Genomic DNA, 18,392 nt, shown 5'->3' with positions numbered 1-18,392 from the left:
ACCTGCTTCCAACAGAGCCAGCTGGGTTAGCTTAAGCAGACATGGAAGGTAGCCTGACCTTCACCAGGTGTCTGCATCTCATCTGAGTAGAGAAAAATCCTCCGCTTTGAAAACCCCTCTGCCTGCATGGCTGGGATGAGGTCGACATGGATGGAAAAGGACAAGTAGACTGCTAAGGGCAGTAGAGGACCAGTAGACTGCTAAGGGCAGCCTAGTAAATGCCAGCTGAGAGTTTCAGCTAATGCTTTGACACACGCCATTTTTGGGCCTATAGCACAATAATCTGGAAACTGAATATTACAACATTGAATGATTTCTGTCAAATTTCTCAGTAATACTAGAAAGGAAACATACCTAATTTGCAAAATTAAAAAAAAAAATCAACAAAAATTATAATTCCCCAGCAAGGCCCTAGTGAAAACCTAGTAAGGCAAAAGAGAATGAGAACCATACAAAGAGAGATATTGCATAATAGATTGAAGATAGAGGCTGTTAGGTAGAAACCCAGTTTTCTACCAACACTAGCTTGTTCTGTTGAGAGTGCATCCAGAGTGTGTGTTGTGCTTACCTGAATCATCTGAGTTGTCCCTCTGCTGTTGAAATTTGTTCTATTTAACCTGAATTGCTACATCTGAAATGGGAAAACAGTCATGAAGTCTAGCTCACAGAACTTGCAAAGATGCAGGAGATTGAGAATCAAATCTTGGATGTCCCAAAGGCTGGTGTTCAAATCCTTGGAGTTAAACAGTGGACTGGCTGGATTTCTGTACTGGCTTTCATTAAAAACATGAACAACCAAAAAACCCCACAACACTCCCTCCTTGCTCCACCACAGTTCCCTACATACTCCAGCTCTTAATGGCACTGATTTGTTTGATGTGTTTTCTATAAGAAAGCTATAATTCTTCTCATTCGCTGAATGATTAAATGAGAACATTTCATTCTCCTTTAATTCCATGCTTATGAGCACATCCACTGTCCATATAATACTGTTATTTGATTTTTTGTTGTTGTTGTTGTTAGGACTTTATTAGCTGTTTTTCAAAGTTTAGGGAAATGGAATCTATACTCAAGGCCAGGTAAAATATGGATATGGAAAAATAGCTCAAAATATTTGAATATGTATTCCTGCAAACTTGTCAGTGTAAGGAATGCATATGTTTTCATCAAAATATGTTCATTTCTATTGTAATTATTATTGCAACAAAGAGTAGGGGTTACATAGAAATTGTCTGATTTCATATCAGTCTGTTTTTTTCTTGCAGCTCAGGACAGAAGCCTGATATATAATTTGATCATCAATATAATTTGATGACTTTCATTGTTATGGGTCATTATGATCCACAGTGCCAATAGCAGGTGTGGATATGAGTTAATATTATTTAGATATTGAGGAGTTTCCAAAGTGTCAAACTAACATTAAAGTGTACATTCTCTGCATACATATCTGAGACTAAATTACTACCTCCCTTTGTGGCCCTAAAGTGATATAAGGAAGGGGCCCAAAGACAGAGAGAACAGGCTAAAATTGTTGCATCTGCTACACTGAAAATGTTCCAAAGCTGCTTGCAGGAAGTTCCCATGAAGAACACAGTGCTAGAGACAGACTGTGGTTTCAGCAACACTTACGGAAGTTTTGTGGATGTGGTAGCAGCATGTGAGTATAAATGTTTGGCCTTACTCAAGCATCAGAACAGGTATTCGTTTATTCTGTGCTGTCCTGATGGTCCTTGGCATGCTTCATGGCTCATACCTTCATCCCACAAAGCTGTGGCCTCCAGCATTAATATACCTCACGGTACAGGACCTCTGGCTATTGGGTTTTATTTGCAACTTCACAGATGTTTTCTGTTTCCAATGGCATCAAATTAGTAAAGGTGAAAGCTACATAGAATCACCCATGAGCTTGATTTTTTTACCCAGTCAGTAGGTTGCCAGCACTAGGGTAAGATACAATATGGCCTTCAAGATAGAGATTTTCCCATTCTCCAATGAACACAAAAGAGATTTTTGAGAATGTAGTTGGGTGTGTGTACAATTTTTTTATTTTTATTTTTTGAAAAGTAAGTGAAATCAAAATTTCTGCTAGCCTAATGTTAAGGGCTTTATGTTAGCTTTAAATTAGCTTCCTCCAATAGTTGTTTTTCTTTTGAGAATGTAACAGTCTGAAAAAGGTCTGCCTTTCTGGTTTACTCTTGTATCACATCATTGTCTTTGGAGAGACTTGTGGTGCCTTCAGAAAAGATGGAAGTCATCCCACATGACTACCTGGCCCATTGTTCCAGTTAGTAGTGTTTTTTCCTCCTTGGAGCTGGACTAGGGGTAAATTCCTCTCCTTTTAACTGACACTCACAGCTGCTTCATAGGCTGCCATGGAATTATATTTTTGCACTATGAGTTGTTTGCTACTATGCAGGAATTTCTGTTTGCTTTGTAATAGCAAGTTTTAATTGTGAGTTCCTAGGATCAAAGCTAAAAATAAAACCACTTAATGCTTGTATGTAAATAAGGAAGAGTTTTATAGTTAGTCTGAAATATTTATTAATCTACACTGATGAACTGATTTGGGAGAAGATGCATTATTTTTCAGATATGCTTAAATCCAATTAAAGGATATGAATTGGAAGTGTGATTTTATAATACAAAATATGAATGAGTCTTAATCTTCATGTTTTGACTCGTCCCTGAAATTGCAGGGCGTAATGCTAAGACTGTCCCAGTCAGTCAGGGTCCAGCCTGTAGCTATTGTGAACCTATGATCAGTATAACCTACTTCTCTGTTAAAAGTGTAAGTTTATGGCAGGCTAAGATTAGTATTTCGAAACCAAAGTGGGATAATGTGGCAGTCTACAGTACTCCTGATATTATGTATTGAAAATATGCCTATTTACAGATGTGCTCAGTGAAACTGGGAGTCAAAGTTCCAGCAATGCAGAAAACTGAGATTTCTGTATAAAAAGCTTTATTATAGTTTTATTACATCTTTGTGTGAAAAGGGAACTTGCGCCTTTTCTTTTAATGATCCTGTTTTTAGTATTATGGTCCACCATTGTCAATATATAACTTCTTTGAAAGTAAATTATCTTGTCAAAACAGTAGTTGAATGGAAACACAAACCAAAACAATTCTTTTTTACAGCTGTCAGTGCTGCTTATAGTCACAGAATGGAATGGAAGAAGAATTGGCAGGAGAATTATCAAATAACATACTTAAAATGAGATCAGCACATTATTTTACCATATGAGCATTCTTGAATTTGTATTTCTCAGTGAAAATCTCCCTGTAAGCAGCTAAATTTGTGTCTTGGATCTTCTTGACTATGTAAGAATAAATTAAAAACAACAACAACCTTTTAATATTCTAATACAACTTTTTGCTTACTATAAAAGATTAGTTGAAGTTAATTGTCTAAGCAGTTGGGATCTTTTTATGGGTGACCACTGGCTTCTGTTCTGCAGAATGCTGTTGAGATCATTTTCTGGTAACAACCATATGTGATTTAATTACTTGCTTTCTTCTGATTACAGATTGTTTTAAACTTCACTACAATGGACCTGTACAAGAGCAGTCTCTGTTGGTATGACTATATTGAAGTAAGAGATGGCTACTGGAGAAAATCACCTCTGCTTGGTATGCAATTGTCAAATGTTGCTCTGTCCATAGTTACAATGCTCATTCAGTTCAGTGGACTTGCTTGCTATTGTACACGCAATATTCTTATTATTTTTTTTTAGGTGTCTAGAATGTATCTAAACTAAGGTGGGAAAAACAAAACAAAACCAACTTAAATGATCTCAAATAAGTTGTTCATTTGACTTCAAATCTGAGCCTTCCCTTTCATTGAAACTAGCTGTTGTTCAGTTTCATGTGGGGAAAGAAACTACAAAATGTGCAACTTTTTGCTTTGCTTATGGGTGTTAAAATATGAAGTTTCCATAGGTGATTTCTGTATATGCAAAATGTGCAGGTAATAGTACAGGTGCATGTTTTGTACTAGTCCTTTTGCCTTGGCAATATGACTTAAAATAGCATAGCCTTTATTTTTAAGGCTTTATTTTTAAAGTGTCAAGGAAGGGTAACTTTTCCCCTACTCCAAATTCAACCTTTCCGTGTTAGTTCCGTAGTCTTAAAATAAATAACACTAGCTGAATCCAAAGGTTAAGTTTGTCAACCTGTGGTCTTCTACAGTTTTAACTGGGGATTTCAGGCCATTGGAAACATGAGTCTCCAACCTCTTAGGCCAGTTTTGTTGTTGCTTTTAGAAGATAGACTAAAAATAATTAGCATTTTAATAGCCACTATTTAAAAACAATCAAAAAGAGATAAAAGGGAAATAGATACAGGGGACAGCTTTTTAACAGTAATGCCTGTTTTCTTAAAAAGAAAAGAGGAAACAATTAAGACCAAACAGTAAGTACTCTTTCATCTTGTTCCCTTCTGTGTCACCTAAACAAATGAAAATTTCACCTACCTAGGCTGATTTTAAAGGGTGACATAGTACAGTGTCATTTAGATGTTAGTTTTTAAATCTCTGTGGTCCTTAGACATGATGAGCAGTATTACTGTGACCTGGATTATGTTCATCTCTTAAGATTAGTACTCACTTTACCCTTCCAAAATGCCTCGGTTTGTATGCAAAGAAACATTCTATATCAATAATTTCTCACCTTAATTCCCCCAAGATGTTATCGTTTGACTTAGCCTGACAGCAATGAAAAGCTTTATAATAAAATCTTTGTGTATTTAGGTCCCAATCTGCAGAAACGTGCTCCACCATAAGCATGTGAATAGTTCCACTGAGCTGGTTATGCTACTCCTGTCTATAATGTTAAACACATGTGTAAATGTTTGCAGCGTTTGGCTTCAGAGGCGGCAGAAAATGCAGTCACTGGTTGCATGTTTTTAGGCAGGTTTTGTGGTGACAAACTGCCAGAAGTCCTTGCGTCCTCTGACAGCAGGATGTGGATTGAGTTCCGCAGCAGCAGCAACTGGGTTGGAAAAGGTTTTGCAGCAGTTTATGAAGGTTGGTCTCTTACAGCACTAAAGATTACTTGTTTCTGGATGAAAAATCTTAACCAGATACCAACGAATATATTTCTGATCATATATAGGTGTACATATATAAGAAAATGAAATTGCTATTTTATGACTAAAAGAGACTAAAAGATGTCGGCTTAGTAGATACATTTTGAAACTTCATGTGATCAGATTTCAGATGACCTCTTTTCTAGGGACACCACTGATATTATTCATAATGTTTTTGCCTATTCTTTCATTAACTAAATGTGCATGTTGTGCTCTGTGTGTGGAAATAATTCTTTGAATACTTTCTGTTCATTCTTCAGAAAATCTGACTAAAGTTTTCCATATGCTCTGGGACTACTTAATAAAGAGATATTCCCACACACTGAGTATATTAGGAAGTCTACATTCACCTGTTTAAACTAAAGTAGAGCTTGTTTTCATAAATATTGAACTGTAGGATTTAATTACTATTTACAGTTCTTTACATAATTATTAATATGGATCCTGGAAAAATGCATTTACTTTTCTTGAAAATATTTCTTATGTATATTAACTGTTTTTTCATATTAAGTGTAAGCCTGAAGTGTTAAACTGTAGAACAAAATTTATAAATCATTGCAGAATATAAGGTTTTCCTCTTATTTTTCTCTTTCTAAAGGTTAGTAAATAATAATGAAGAAATTATATTTAATATATTTCAAAGGTGAACTAAGAACTATTTTGACCATGTAAATATGTTCTGTAAAACATATAAATTCAGGTCATCAGTGATTTCAGAGTCTTCTGCAACATTATAAAATGCTTAGCACTATTAGAAATGCATTACATTGACTAACAGAAATATGTATAGTGGTCTAAATCAATCATGATTTCAATAATTTGTCCTTGGTAGACTTTCTAAGTATTTTCTAGAATAATCTTCTCATTAATTTTAAAAAAGAAGAGGGGCATAAAGATGTCAGTTTGGGCATGGGGGACAGTAAATGTCATTATTGTAAAATTACTTAGAGTTTTATGTTTTTGCCAGCTATATGTGGAGGTGAAATCCACAAAAATGAAGGCCAGATCCAGTCTCCCAATTATCCTGATGACTACAGACCAATGAAGGAATGTGTATGGAAAATAACAGTGTCTGAAAACTACAATGTAGGATTAACATTTCAAGCGTTTGAGGTAAAGTTTTTGGACCAAATTCAGAAAAGCATCTAGTGAATAAGTAACAGTGACATTTAAGGGAAATCCTCATTAAACCTGTGGAGGAATTTATTAATTCTCTAACAAAAATAACCTCCAGAATCCAATTCTGCTCTCCATGAAACCTTCTTTTTTTGCAGACATTTTCAAGAAGATTAAAGGTTTTTATATTATCTGTGTTATTTGAGTTGGAATGTTTAAAGTTCTGGCGATTGTTGCAGTATAACAAATACATAATCCAGTTCAGTAAGGCTGCTTTAATATTCTGTTAAATAACCAGGATTTTCTGTCTTTACTGAATCTTATTGTTAAAAAGGAATGTCTATCTGGAAACAAAACCCTGTGGTGTTTGGCTTTTTTTTTTTTTTTTTGAGAAAAAAAAAAAAGCATATATATATATATAAAAGGCCTCCCTAAATTCAGTTTACAAACATATATTTAGAAGGGGCAGAAAAAAAAATCTTTGGTGAGTCATATCTATGTGTCATTATCATACATCTTTCTATCTAAACATTGCTAAACAGTGGTAAACTTTTCTGTAAGAAAGAAAAAACAATATTTCATACATCTTATATATACATACATTATACACTGACTTGAAGTTTGTAGATAAATTTAGTAATATACTTGGAATCTGGTCTAGTGCAGACAAGATGAGCTCTCCTGGCCAAGAGCCTTTCAGATGCTATTTAGACTGCTTGGCCTGGCTCAAGGTTACTTAACACAGTATGTTAGTCTCTCTCTTCAAGCAGTAACTTTATATAACTTACTGACTAGATACAGAGATTTTCTAGTCTGCCATAGTTGCTCAGTATTTTTTAGTGTGATCTCAAGAGAAATGGCTCTATGAACCTGCATAGGAGACTTGCCATAGTATTTGACTACCACGCAGATACTCAGTGATGGTCTGTGTTCGTGGTACATTATTGCTTGCACTGACCCTGGTTCAGTTTCACCTGCACAGAGAAAATGGGAGCACAATTTTATTAGTGGTTAAGGCTGTTGGAAGAAATGTTATCTTCCAGTTCTTTTGCGGGCTGTTTAGTATAATGGCACTCTCTAGAGGTAAAACGTGGACTGACACCTCCTAAAAACAGCAGTATTGTTGGGTGGTAGCCTCAAGCAAAAAGGAGTTTAGTGCTAGATGTGTTTTGAAGGGAAAAAAAAAAGTCTCTAACAGCAGGGATTTGAAAGGCACATACTTTTCAAGGGAGAGTCTGAGCTGTGAATCCAGAGTGGCAAGATGCCATTGAGAATCAAATGAGGAACCCCAGAAAGACGCAAGACTTCTCTTACATCTGTCTTTGCTGCATTTCTTATTGTCTGGTCCACAGAGGTCTCTGCTGAGAATGAGAGCTGTTTTGGAAGTTGCAATGAAGTGCCCTGCCTAGACATTCACCGTTGGGGCTGATTTCCATTTCAGGTCCAAGCGCTTGAACGTAGGTGTTCTGTGTTTTGGTACTAAGTCCCACTCTGGACTCAATCCTTGGTGTGCTGCCCAGTAAAACAAAAAGTTGTTTGAAAATCACAGTTCTTCATGCCAGCTTAGATCAAAAAAAAGTAAATGTCAGGCCAAAGAGTTATTGCAGTGTGTTTGTGAGAAAATTACTTCTCTGTCCTTTGAAAGGTACAGTTAAGTATGAGGAATTCTCATTATCCATATGTAATGCTAGAAAAAATAACTGTGTAAATAACCTCCACTCTGAAATTAAAGCACAGGGGAAGCTGAGAATTTCAAACTGCATCAATGAGTCATCCTGTTTTGCCTGCAGTGGGCAATGCGTTTTCCACTGGGTGTGGGATTACCCTTTCTTACTTGGCTGCCTGGTGGAGAGCTATACTTTTCCAGTGCCTAGATGTCAGCAGAGATGCAGAGTCTGGTAACTCCATTGTTTTTTGCTTCATCATTATAGCTACCATTATTAATACTCTTTATTAATACTCAAAGCTACCTACATTATACTATAATACTATAGCTACCTTTATTAATACTCAAAGAACTAATGTTCTTTGAAAACCAGTGGTCCTTGAGTTTAATTTTTTTTAAGGACCTGTGTTGGCAGGCAGTTTCACCAGCGAAGGCAATCCAGAAGATTTGTAGGTCTGTGCCATGTTAATCTCCTTCATTTGAGTGGCCCTGTTAATATCCACGCAGATAATGTTCATTTAAATTATTTTTACATAATTAAGGGAATAAAATGCATCCAACTTCATGAAGGACTGGTGTTAAGAGTTCCATTAGGGATATATCCCCACCTTTTCTGACTAAAGTCTTCCACTTGAGTCGGATATGCATACCTGAACTGGAATTTAACTCTATCAACAGATAAATTAACAATAACAAAAAGCAACTGAAAGATTTCTCCTGAAATGTGATTGCTCTTGGATTGGCTTCTCAAATCTTTGTATTTTGATAAAATCTTTTGCTGTTTTAATTTTTTCTTTTCTGTGCAAGGAACTATAAAACAAATGTAGTCCAGAATTTTTACGAAATACATTTTAGTCTAAAGTCACAGTTCAAAACTGGAACTATGTGCAATAAATTTTCTTGTACAAATTAATGTTGAGAAAGTAGCTGGCTTTCCATTTAACCAGGAGATTTCTTAGTGTTTTCTTGTGCTTATGTACCTGTCTTAGGAATTCTTCTGGTATTTTTTCAACTTAATTTATTCATGCCATTCAAATTCTGGGTTTCTTCCAAACTCTTTGGATCCAATGGTACCTTTCATTCTCCTAAAAGAACTGCATTTTTTTTTCTGTAAAATCTGTTTATTTTTTTCTCTTGCTTTTGCTAACATTTTGTTTATTTCTTCTCATCCACATAAAATTTCAAACTTGTGAAATGTTACTACTGCAGTACATAAGTTTTTATCATATCAGTCCAGTTATATGACTGAGCTCTGTCATTAACCTGAGGAGTTTTTCTATCCTTGTAATAGGATGAATAAGAAATTACTGCAAGTGTAATAGAACTTTGAGGCAATGTTCCCAGATGACAGTACCACAATATCCTAAAACCTGAGGTTCACATAAGTAAAGCATATTTTAAAGAGGTTCTTTTTTACTGGTTACCAAGGGCCTTAACACCGGTTATTACTTCTCAGAAACACAATACTTACCTGTTCATTTATGTATAGGTGTAACTATTTTATCCTTTAATATATTAATATTGGTAATAATAATGGCATCACTTGTAATAGTAGTACACTGAAAATAAATTGTTATGGTAGAATGGCAGCCATTTTGATTTGCTTTATTGGAAATCAATAGCACTTTGTAAGTTGGTTGATTTTTATGGTTTCTGGAAGTTTAGTAACTCACTGTTATACAAAATGGATTTTTAGCAGTTTTCTTCTGCCAAAAATAAGGAGTGATTCTCCTTAACCAACATTTCACCTCAGTGGGAATTTGGTACATGTAACTCAGAGCTGCACATAGCCTTTAAAAATAATAATTTCCATACTGCCCCATAGAATACGGAAAATATGGAAAATATGGAAAAATGGAAAAAAACAGATGTTAATTAGAAGTCTTGAGTCATGAAAAGACCACAGATGCGTGTGGGGGAAAGTACACAATTCTTTCTTTGATTTTAATGGGCTTTGGGCCAGGTCACTTCTTTCTACATCAGAGTGCAATATGATTTCTCTGAGATAACAAGGCATGTTGGAATATGATGTCATGTATTTATTAAGATTAATGAAAACTTTGAATCAGTGTTACAGTGTAGAACACTTACCAGTGCTCAGGTAGACACATGCCTAACCACATTAGTTGCAAACATGCAGTTGCCACTGAAGTTAGTAAGAGGTAGTTGCACCCCAGACCTTCGTGACTTTCCTCTCATTTCCCTAACTCTGGTCCGAAGTAATTCCTGAGCAGACAGTTAAGCAATTACAGTAAACGGCAATATGGATTGTGCCAGAGAAATGAGTGGGAGAAAATTATGTATGTAAATACTCAAAGAATCAGAGAGTTGGAAAGAAGACAGGGAAATTTTGTGTGTAAGTGCCATATGTTGATAGCATTAAAATGAAATAAAATCAAACAGCCCCTCCCCCTAGATTTCCTTCTTATATAAAGGAAGCAGAATTCCTAATGTGCTAAATGAAAGCTCCTTAGTCTGTGGTGGTTACTGAGATTAGTGGTGGTCATAATGTACAACCAGAGCAGAGTGTCAGCAGCTGCTTGTACTAACTGCGTAGCTTCCGTGCAAGTAAAGTTTTGTCAGAAGATGAGATGTGGATTTTTGTGGGTTTGGTATGGTTTTGATTTGATTGACATTTTAACAGAGTTTGGATGGGCTGTATTGAATCTGAGTCTTCTCCAACTCCTTCTCCCTGACTGTTGTCTTCCTCCTCCCCAGCCTATCCCACAATTTAGTTGAACAATTGTTTTCTTAGAGGATTTAGTTTTGAGTGCTTGGATTTAGATAATTCTTTCATAGCTAAGGTGCTATGTTACTTGAGTAGCATGAAGTAATCCTACAGAAAAATGACCCAGATCAATATTTATATGTGTATTTTTATATTTTTTTATATTTTTTATTTTATTTTTATTATTCTGTTGGGAATTATATTCTGTCATAAAGACAGGCATAATAATTATCTAGGCTCCAGATAGGATCCCATTCAGTCTGCCCCTGATTTGGTGCAATTCCTGCTCTGACTGACTGCAAATACTATTATGTAAAGAGCATACCACTTGCTACCCCAAGTAGAAATGCACATGTGGCCACTCACATGCTAGTCTGTGCTTGGATGTCATCTGGAAGATTGTTTAAATAAGAGGCACATTTTTAGTTGCTCTAGTTTCAGTATGTTTCTCTGACAATATGACATAGATTCACTCACTGACCCAGAAATTCGGAAGACACCTGAAATCATCAGTCATGCAAAGGAAACTAGACATATAATCTGCAGAAGAATATATATATATATTTTCATATATTCTATTGTCTGCTTAGTAGCTGATAATTTTAGAAGTGTGTTTTGGCTCGAATTTTTTTGGGCCCCAGATGCCCCAAACTCTTTATGCTCTGTATGAAGAGTTTTTTTTATAGTTACTCTGAAACATCTATGGATACTGGCAAATGCAAAATTTTTCACTGTGTTGAGAATAAAGGAAAAAAATAAATGATCTCCACCTGAAATAATACAGGTTGATTATATCTAAGAATCTTACTCATATTGAGCTTTTCAATATTTCAAAACCAAATAGAATTTCTGACCTGTTTAGTCATTGAACCATTAATTTTGTATACTTGAATATAAGTGTACATGAGAAAAGAGAAATTTACTTGAACTCAGAGCTGGAATTTGATAGAACATTGGGAAGCTTAGAGGCAACCTTTACTTTGCTAGTTACTTTTTCCCATCTAGAATGCTATATCTTGTGTAAAGATCTGAAGTTATTCTACTTATATATATATATATATATTTGTGTATATATATATATATATTTATAAGTATATATATATATATAAAGAGTATAAACGATCTAGTGATGCTGCTTCTTTTCCTCAACTTCCTTATGCTTGAATACTAAACAGAACCCCAACTTTAATTTTTATTTTTTTTATTCTGTTTATTATCTGACTGATATTTGATATTTATGGTAAAGTTCATATAGATCCTTAAAAATAATTTTTTACAGATTGAACGACATGACAACTGTGCATATGACTACTTGGAAATTCGAGATGGAATGAATGAAAACAGTCCTTTGATTGGTCACTTTTGTGGCTATGACAAGCCAGAAGACATTAGATCTACCTCTAATACCCTGTGGATGAAGTTTGTTTCTGATGGAACAGTTAACAAGGCAGGATTTGCAGCTAACTTTTTTAAAGGTAAATGTTAAAGCATATTTTGGGACCTGTGAACTGTTTATCATTTGTTTATGTACTAGAAAAAAATATGCTAGAATATGAATATTTTTGAACCTATTTTTACTTAAAACAGTTCTGTATTATCTTCAACATACTTTTTACCTGGGCATGTGATTTTGTCAGACAATGTTAGTAAAGGCATTTCAGTCTCCCTGTAAAAGATCTCCAATGAATGAAGGAACATATTCAGTGCAACTACCTGCTCTCTTCAGGTTAAAAAAATAGATTGGTTTTGAAGCACCTTTGAAACATATACAGTCTTGTAAAGTATGTTTGTTGGGCTAATTGTGTTATCAAATATAAAGTTCATCTGAGGAATAATTTAACAATGAATCAGATAGGTACTTCACAGCTAGTAGAGATAATACAATATTCCTTTCCCTCCCCCACCGCGATGCATCCTGTTCACTTTAATATCAGTAGAATGAAAACCTGGGATTTGAGGATTCTGTTAATCTGTTTTTGAGTATGAATTCAGGATAATGCACAAATTGATTCTGTGGGAGATAAAGTGCCCTTCAAGTGACCCTGCTGCAGATTTTCAATCTTTCTTTCAATACTTTATGCAACCTTTAGATTAACTGCTGCTTAAATTATTGTATGTTGCCCACCAAATGCTTATAAATTAGGTCCACAGCTGTCAGTAAGTATTGCTATGAAACAAAAAACAAGGCAAAACAAATACACAAAAAGACACATTTTTATTTTCTCCATTGCAGGTCTCCTTAGAATTTGAAAATGCTCTAGTCAGCATCCACAGTGTTATGTAGTACACCTTATAATGGCATGCATACAGCTTTCTGGGTTAATATTGATCCAGCAATTACAGCTGAGGAAGGTAATTATTTAACACATTTTTGCATTCTTCCCTGTCTTGGCAGAGGAAGATGAATGTGCCAAACCTGACAATGGTGGCTGTGAGCAGCGTTGTGTAAATACTCTGGGCAGTTACCAGTGCGCCTGTGATCCTGGCTATGAACTTGGTCCCGACAAAAAGAGCTGTGAAGGTACAGTGTATTGCTATGTTATCAGGTCTCAACGCTCCCAGGCTACGGTCACTCAGATGAAACACCACACCTTTTGTGCACTCCGCCCCTAGCAATGTGAGGTCTGTGGAGCAAGCTTGGAAAAACGGGACTGCATTGGAAGCAGTGATACTGGGGCAATGTCTGTCCACAGCTGTCATCTCCATCTGAAGTCTGCTACCAATTTAACTTTCCAGGTTTTGCTGGTTGTTGACTGGAAATGATGCGAAGCAGAACTTTGTACTTTCTCAAACCACAAGTTATATTACTCATCCTCACGAAAACAAAGTCTCCATCTGTATGCAAGGAGAGACTTATCAGCAGAGCTGTGTGCTTCTGCCTCAGTGTCAGGAACTTGAATGATCCCACTGTCACTGTCTACCTTTTCTTGTGGTAGATCTTTTATTCTAGAAGGATTATTTATTTATTTATTTATTTATTTATTTATTTTGAAACTAGAGAACTCTTCCCTGCTCCCAGTCAGACTTTTTTTTTCTTTTTTTTTTTTTTTTAATGCTGGAAACAAATTCTGCATTTTAGGGGTGAGGGAAGCTTGCTCAAATAATCATCTGTAGAAATAAAAATCTGATAAATAGAAGTCTGTGTAAACATAGGATTGGACTGAGATAATCTTTTGCATTCTATACATATTTCATATCAAAGAAAGACACAAAAGCACTTGATCATTACCTAGCAATTATTGTTTGATAAACACCAGTAAATTCAGGGATAGCACAATTTATTCTTATCTCAGTTCATCTGTTTGCATTTCAGTGGTGAATGGAGTTTGAAAATTGAAGCACTCTTTGTTATGGTTTTCTTCAGATATGACTCACTGGTCTCTTTTTTTCCAGTTCTCTGGCTTTCACTCATGATTTGTCACAATTTAGGGGTAGTTTTGTCTCGTTTCTTTGCACTTTTTGTTCTTTTGGTTCTGTGGTTTTTGTTTGTTTGTTTTGTGTGTGAGGTAAAGAGAGTCCTTGAATGCAGACATGCTAGACTGCAGCTCTCATTGAGCCTGTTTTTTTTTTTCTCCTCAAATTCAATATTTCTAATGAGCACACTAGAAAAACAAGTTATTTCAGAAAGTCTAGTGTATTAAGATGTGTGCATATTAGGCAATGTGTGGAAAATAATGTTAATCTAATGGGGGCTGTGAAGACAGAGATAGGACCTTTGATCATCAATCCAGATTTATGTAAGGAACTTGGCTTTGTCTGTCTGATGATCTGAGTCCAAACATTAGGGAAGATTCCCAGTCTTTTAGAAAACTTCCTTTCTTCTTCCATAAGGAGAGAATGAATACCTTCTCAGCATGCAAACAGGAAAGCAACTCTGGTAAAAGCAGAAGTCATCCTAAATAGTGCAGTGCAGTATGGGGCAAAAGCCCCGGGCTATCCCTAGAAGTGTATATGCGTTTGTTCCACATGATGTATTACTCACTGTATGTAGACACTCACTGGAAGGCTGAATTAAAATCACTACATTGGTGCAGTAAGCATTACATCCTAGTTTAGCCATTTGAGGGATTCCTTCAGCTCAGAAACTCTGCCCAGTGCTTTGCTACTGTGTTGACGTGCACAGAAAATTGCTTCATACTGGTCTAATCCAAATCTCCCCTGCTGGCAGCATATTTGAGAGTTTTAAGAGTTTTTCAGTACTTCCATGTTTCCCAACATTGTCTCAAGAAACAATGGAGTGATGCTGAAAACTGTGAAAGTGAAAACCAGCAGTTAGATGTACCCTTGCTCAAGAGTGGATCATTTTGGGGTACAACTTGTGTCATCCAAGTGCAGTCTTGAAACCTGTGCAAGGTTTATTTTGACACAGAGGTCTAAGTTCTCCCAACCAAGGTCAGATGACATTTATGTGTATACCAAGAAGTCTTCTGCGTGGGAAGCAATGTGCCCAGAGGAAGAGTGATATGCATCTGAGTTGCCCAAGTGTGCCCTGATGCAGGAACTGGAGTGTTTTCCTAGGCATGCTAGTGCAAATGTAGTTATGTGAGGCCATCGGCTAAAAGGGAATAGCCAGTTTTCAGTATGTTCAAGTAAGCACTGAGCATTAGCACAGAGCAGTTGGAAGAGGGAGGAGCTGCCAGCCATCAGCTCCTCAAAGAGATTTGTGGATGGTTTCCAATGCTGTCACAGTACTGTGACGGTACAAATGGAGCTGAATGTGACTGAGAATCCCTGTGAGTCCTATTACTTTTTTTTTTTAAGATTTTTTTTTTTTCCTCAGATGGAAAAGATTAATGTGTTTATCCTTTGCTATCTGAAGCTACATTCACACACACAGTACAGTATTGTCCTGTTGTATGGGGATGACTTATTTTCCAATATATGCCAAATAGGTATTTTCTCTGTTGTTTCAACATCCGTACTTCAGCAAAAGTAATTGTATCTGAACAGCATGTGACTGCTGTCCCAAAGAAGTGACCCTACCTATTAGGTTATTGGGAGCATGTATATGAGCTGAGACAGGTAAAGCAGATTCTGGATCAATAATCAAGAAAAGTAGCTGAGGCAACGTGAAGTGCATCTTAAGTGGCCTATCTGTCAGAGAAGGGATGATCAAGGTCCTGGGGAGGGCGGTGAGTTCAGAGGACTTGCATGGGAAAGGCTCTGAGAAAATAACCAGAGTCTCTGGAGGGAAGCGAAAAGAATGAATATGATAACGCCATGTGTAGTCCTGAAACTTATCTCTGTCCACAAACCTGCAAGCTGTTTGAGATAGGGGCTGTCTCTTTCTCTTTGTTTGCACCAAGCATGATAAAACAAGATTCTGATTAGTCTGTCTGGGCATTACAGTGGTGTAAGTATTGAGAGGACTGAATCTGCTCAGTGTGCTTCTGTTTATAGTAAAACACAGTTTCAATCCAGAAATGATGCTCTCCCTTTTCATTTTACAGCTGCTTGCGGAGGACTTCTGACAAAGCTAAATGGGACTATAACCACACCAGGGTGGCCCAAAGAATATCCTCCAAACAAAAACTGTGTGTGGCAGGTGGTTGCCCCGACGCAGTACCGAATTTCAATGAAATTTGAGTTTTTTGAGTTAGAAGGGAATGAAGTGAGTAACCGTGAACAAAGAACTGCACAATCTGTTGCACACTAAACAGTTTCATGAGTGTTCAAAAATAGATATTGTCTTATAAAACCCTTGCTTAACTGTTCTTACGCTGACAGTAACCATATATATTCTTGTTTTTGTTCTGGGACCGTTTCTGGGTTCTTTCAAAACAAACATGGAGAGAATAGCTCTCTTTTTACATATCATCTGAATGTATATGTTGTACAAGAAATTTAAAAGAAATGTTCTCTGCTGAGTCTCAGCTGACTTCTTTTTATCAACAAAGTAAAACAGAACAAATGGCTGAGGCGTATTGGAAAGAATTCAAGACAAGAAAATCTGGAGAAACCAAATCATCTTTACAGACTATGACTACAAAGAATACACATAAGGTTTGGTTAGTGATGGAGCCAGGGAGCGTTTAAATCACTTATGAGCATTTCAAGGGTGAATATTTTAAAAGGAGCATAATAGAGTAACAGTGCTGTTTGAAAAATGGCATTTTTCTCCAAATGAATCTGGATTGGGTCTTAGTATATGTACTTTGAAAAAGCTATGTAGCACAGAACACCAAACAACCGTGATGCCTCTGCCAAAGGCTCTGTTAGGAGCAGGTTATGCCCCAGCCTCCAACACTGAGCTCAACTCTCTTTCCGAGCATCTTGTCGGTGGAGCCCAGGAGCATGCAATGCCTGCTGGAGGTGGCCTCCGCTGAGCAGGGCAGCCCAGGGAGTACTTGCATCATGTCCTGTCCCAGGGGGGTTTTGTCCCCAGGTGGGTCAGAGGGGCAAGGCAGTACCAATCCTGTGGGAAGGTCTACTCCCTCTAGCTCTAACAAAGTGTGTGTGTGGGGGGGGGGGGGGGGGCTTGCAGGGTTTAATGGGTGCCTATAGGTAAGCCACAAGTTTCAACATCAGCTTTTTAGCCTCTGTTCTGCTTCATAGGCATGATTGTCATACCATTGAGTTCCTTTGCTACACTCATAAAACATTTCCTGCATTTTCTTGGTACATAAGGCAGATTTGCAAGTAAGGTACCTGAGGTATAAGGAAGTTATATCAATTTTCTAAGGTCATGCAAGACACGCAACTTTTGCAGATTTGAAAAATATATACACAGATGTTTTCCAATGTCTAGAGCTTTGTTTTGACCCTCTCCAATGCTACAAAGCCTGCTTTGACTTTATAAGATTAAATAGTACTACTAAGAAAGGTACCTGTGGAAATCAAAAGAAACATATAATATCTGAGAAATTCTAATGTATTTTCTGAGTGCAGACGTAATGTCTGTCTGTATACATTTAGCAAATGTGCTACTTTTGTTACTGTTTTAGGAGCTCCATGTAGTGCTAAGTTTAAAATCTTTTCTAATATTGCAATTTTAATATTTTACATTTACATTTTACAATTTTAGTTTTACAATTAACTTTTAATTTTATTTGTATTTTGCAGTGTTGTAAGAAGGAAGTTAGACCTCTCTCAAATTACATTTCATTTTTAATCTAAACGTATAGCAGTATCAAAACTCATCACTGGTGTACTGTTGAAATTGGTGGGATTTATTAACATTGAGTTACATTTGAAAAATTGCAGGCATTAAAAATGAATTTGTCTTAAAATTCGTATAAATCAGCATGTGACAGTAACTCAAGTTTTGTATAACTTTCGTCTTTATATTGTATAAATGTGGTTTCAACAGAATTAGTCACTTTCCAACTCTGAAACATATGAAAGTAATTCCAGTAACAATAAAAATTGAGTTGTCATCTAGAATATAGTATATTAAAAAAAAAAAAAAAAGAAGCATTGACAACTAGTTAATATTTCATAGACAGAAATCACAGCAAAGGCCAAAACACCATTTTCCCCTCCAGCTCCCCTGACATTTCTTTTATGACTATAAATTGCAATTTATGAAATACAACTTGGATTTAATGGACAATCTAAGCTCTGTATGAATCCTCCTGGCCACTGTTTTCTCTTAAGCTATTAATTGCAGACAACTGGGACATTTTTGATTAAATGATTGATAGCTGAGCCTAAGAAGCTTAGAAGTTTTTGGGTGGAAGGCTTTATGTTGGCCAAGGGATTATGCATTGAAAGTATTACCATGAGCGTAGGCCTTGCATAAGGCTTTTTATTATGTTATTTTACTTTATTTTTAACCATTTAGTGAAAATCGTGTGT

At 36.3% G+C, this 18,392-nt stretch overlaps 1 protein-coding gene across 16 annotated transcripts in view; it reads left to right on the top strand.

Annotated features, from left to right (window-relative positions):
* Positions 1–18,392, top strand: part of TLL1 (tolloid like 1) — a 161,543-nt gene that overhangs the window by 111,999 nt on the left and 31,152 nt on the right. For 15 of the 16 annotated variants that reach the window (XM_083834090.1, XM_083834079.1, XM_083834083.1 and 12 more), the window contains 6 exons: positions 3,528–3,630; positions 4,907–5,023; positions 6,053–6,198; positions 11,875–12,070; positions 12,991–13,116; positions 16,046–16,206. In XM_083834090.1, coding sequence (XP_083690216.1) covers positions 3,528–3,630; positions 4,907–5,023; positions 6,053–6,198; positions 11,875–12,070; positions 12,991–13,116; positions 16,046–16,206 — 849 coding nt within the window. Of the gene's footprint in view, positions 1–3,527; positions 3,631–4,854; positions 5,024–6,052; positions 6,199–11,874; positions 12,071–12,990; positions 13,117–16,045; positions 16,207–18,392 lie in introns of those variants that run through there. The other variant, XR_014583539.1, reaches the window with a different exon arrangement.

Source organism: Anser anser (genome assembly GCF_964211835.1).
Source record: "Anser anser genome assembly, chromosome: 4".
Taxonomy (NCBI): Eukaryota; Metazoa; Chordata; class Aves; order Anseriformes; family Anatidae; genus Anser; species Anser anser.
The sequence above is the reverse complement of the archived record's forward strand: the minus strand, read 5'-3'. Positions and strand labels throughout refer to the sequence as shown.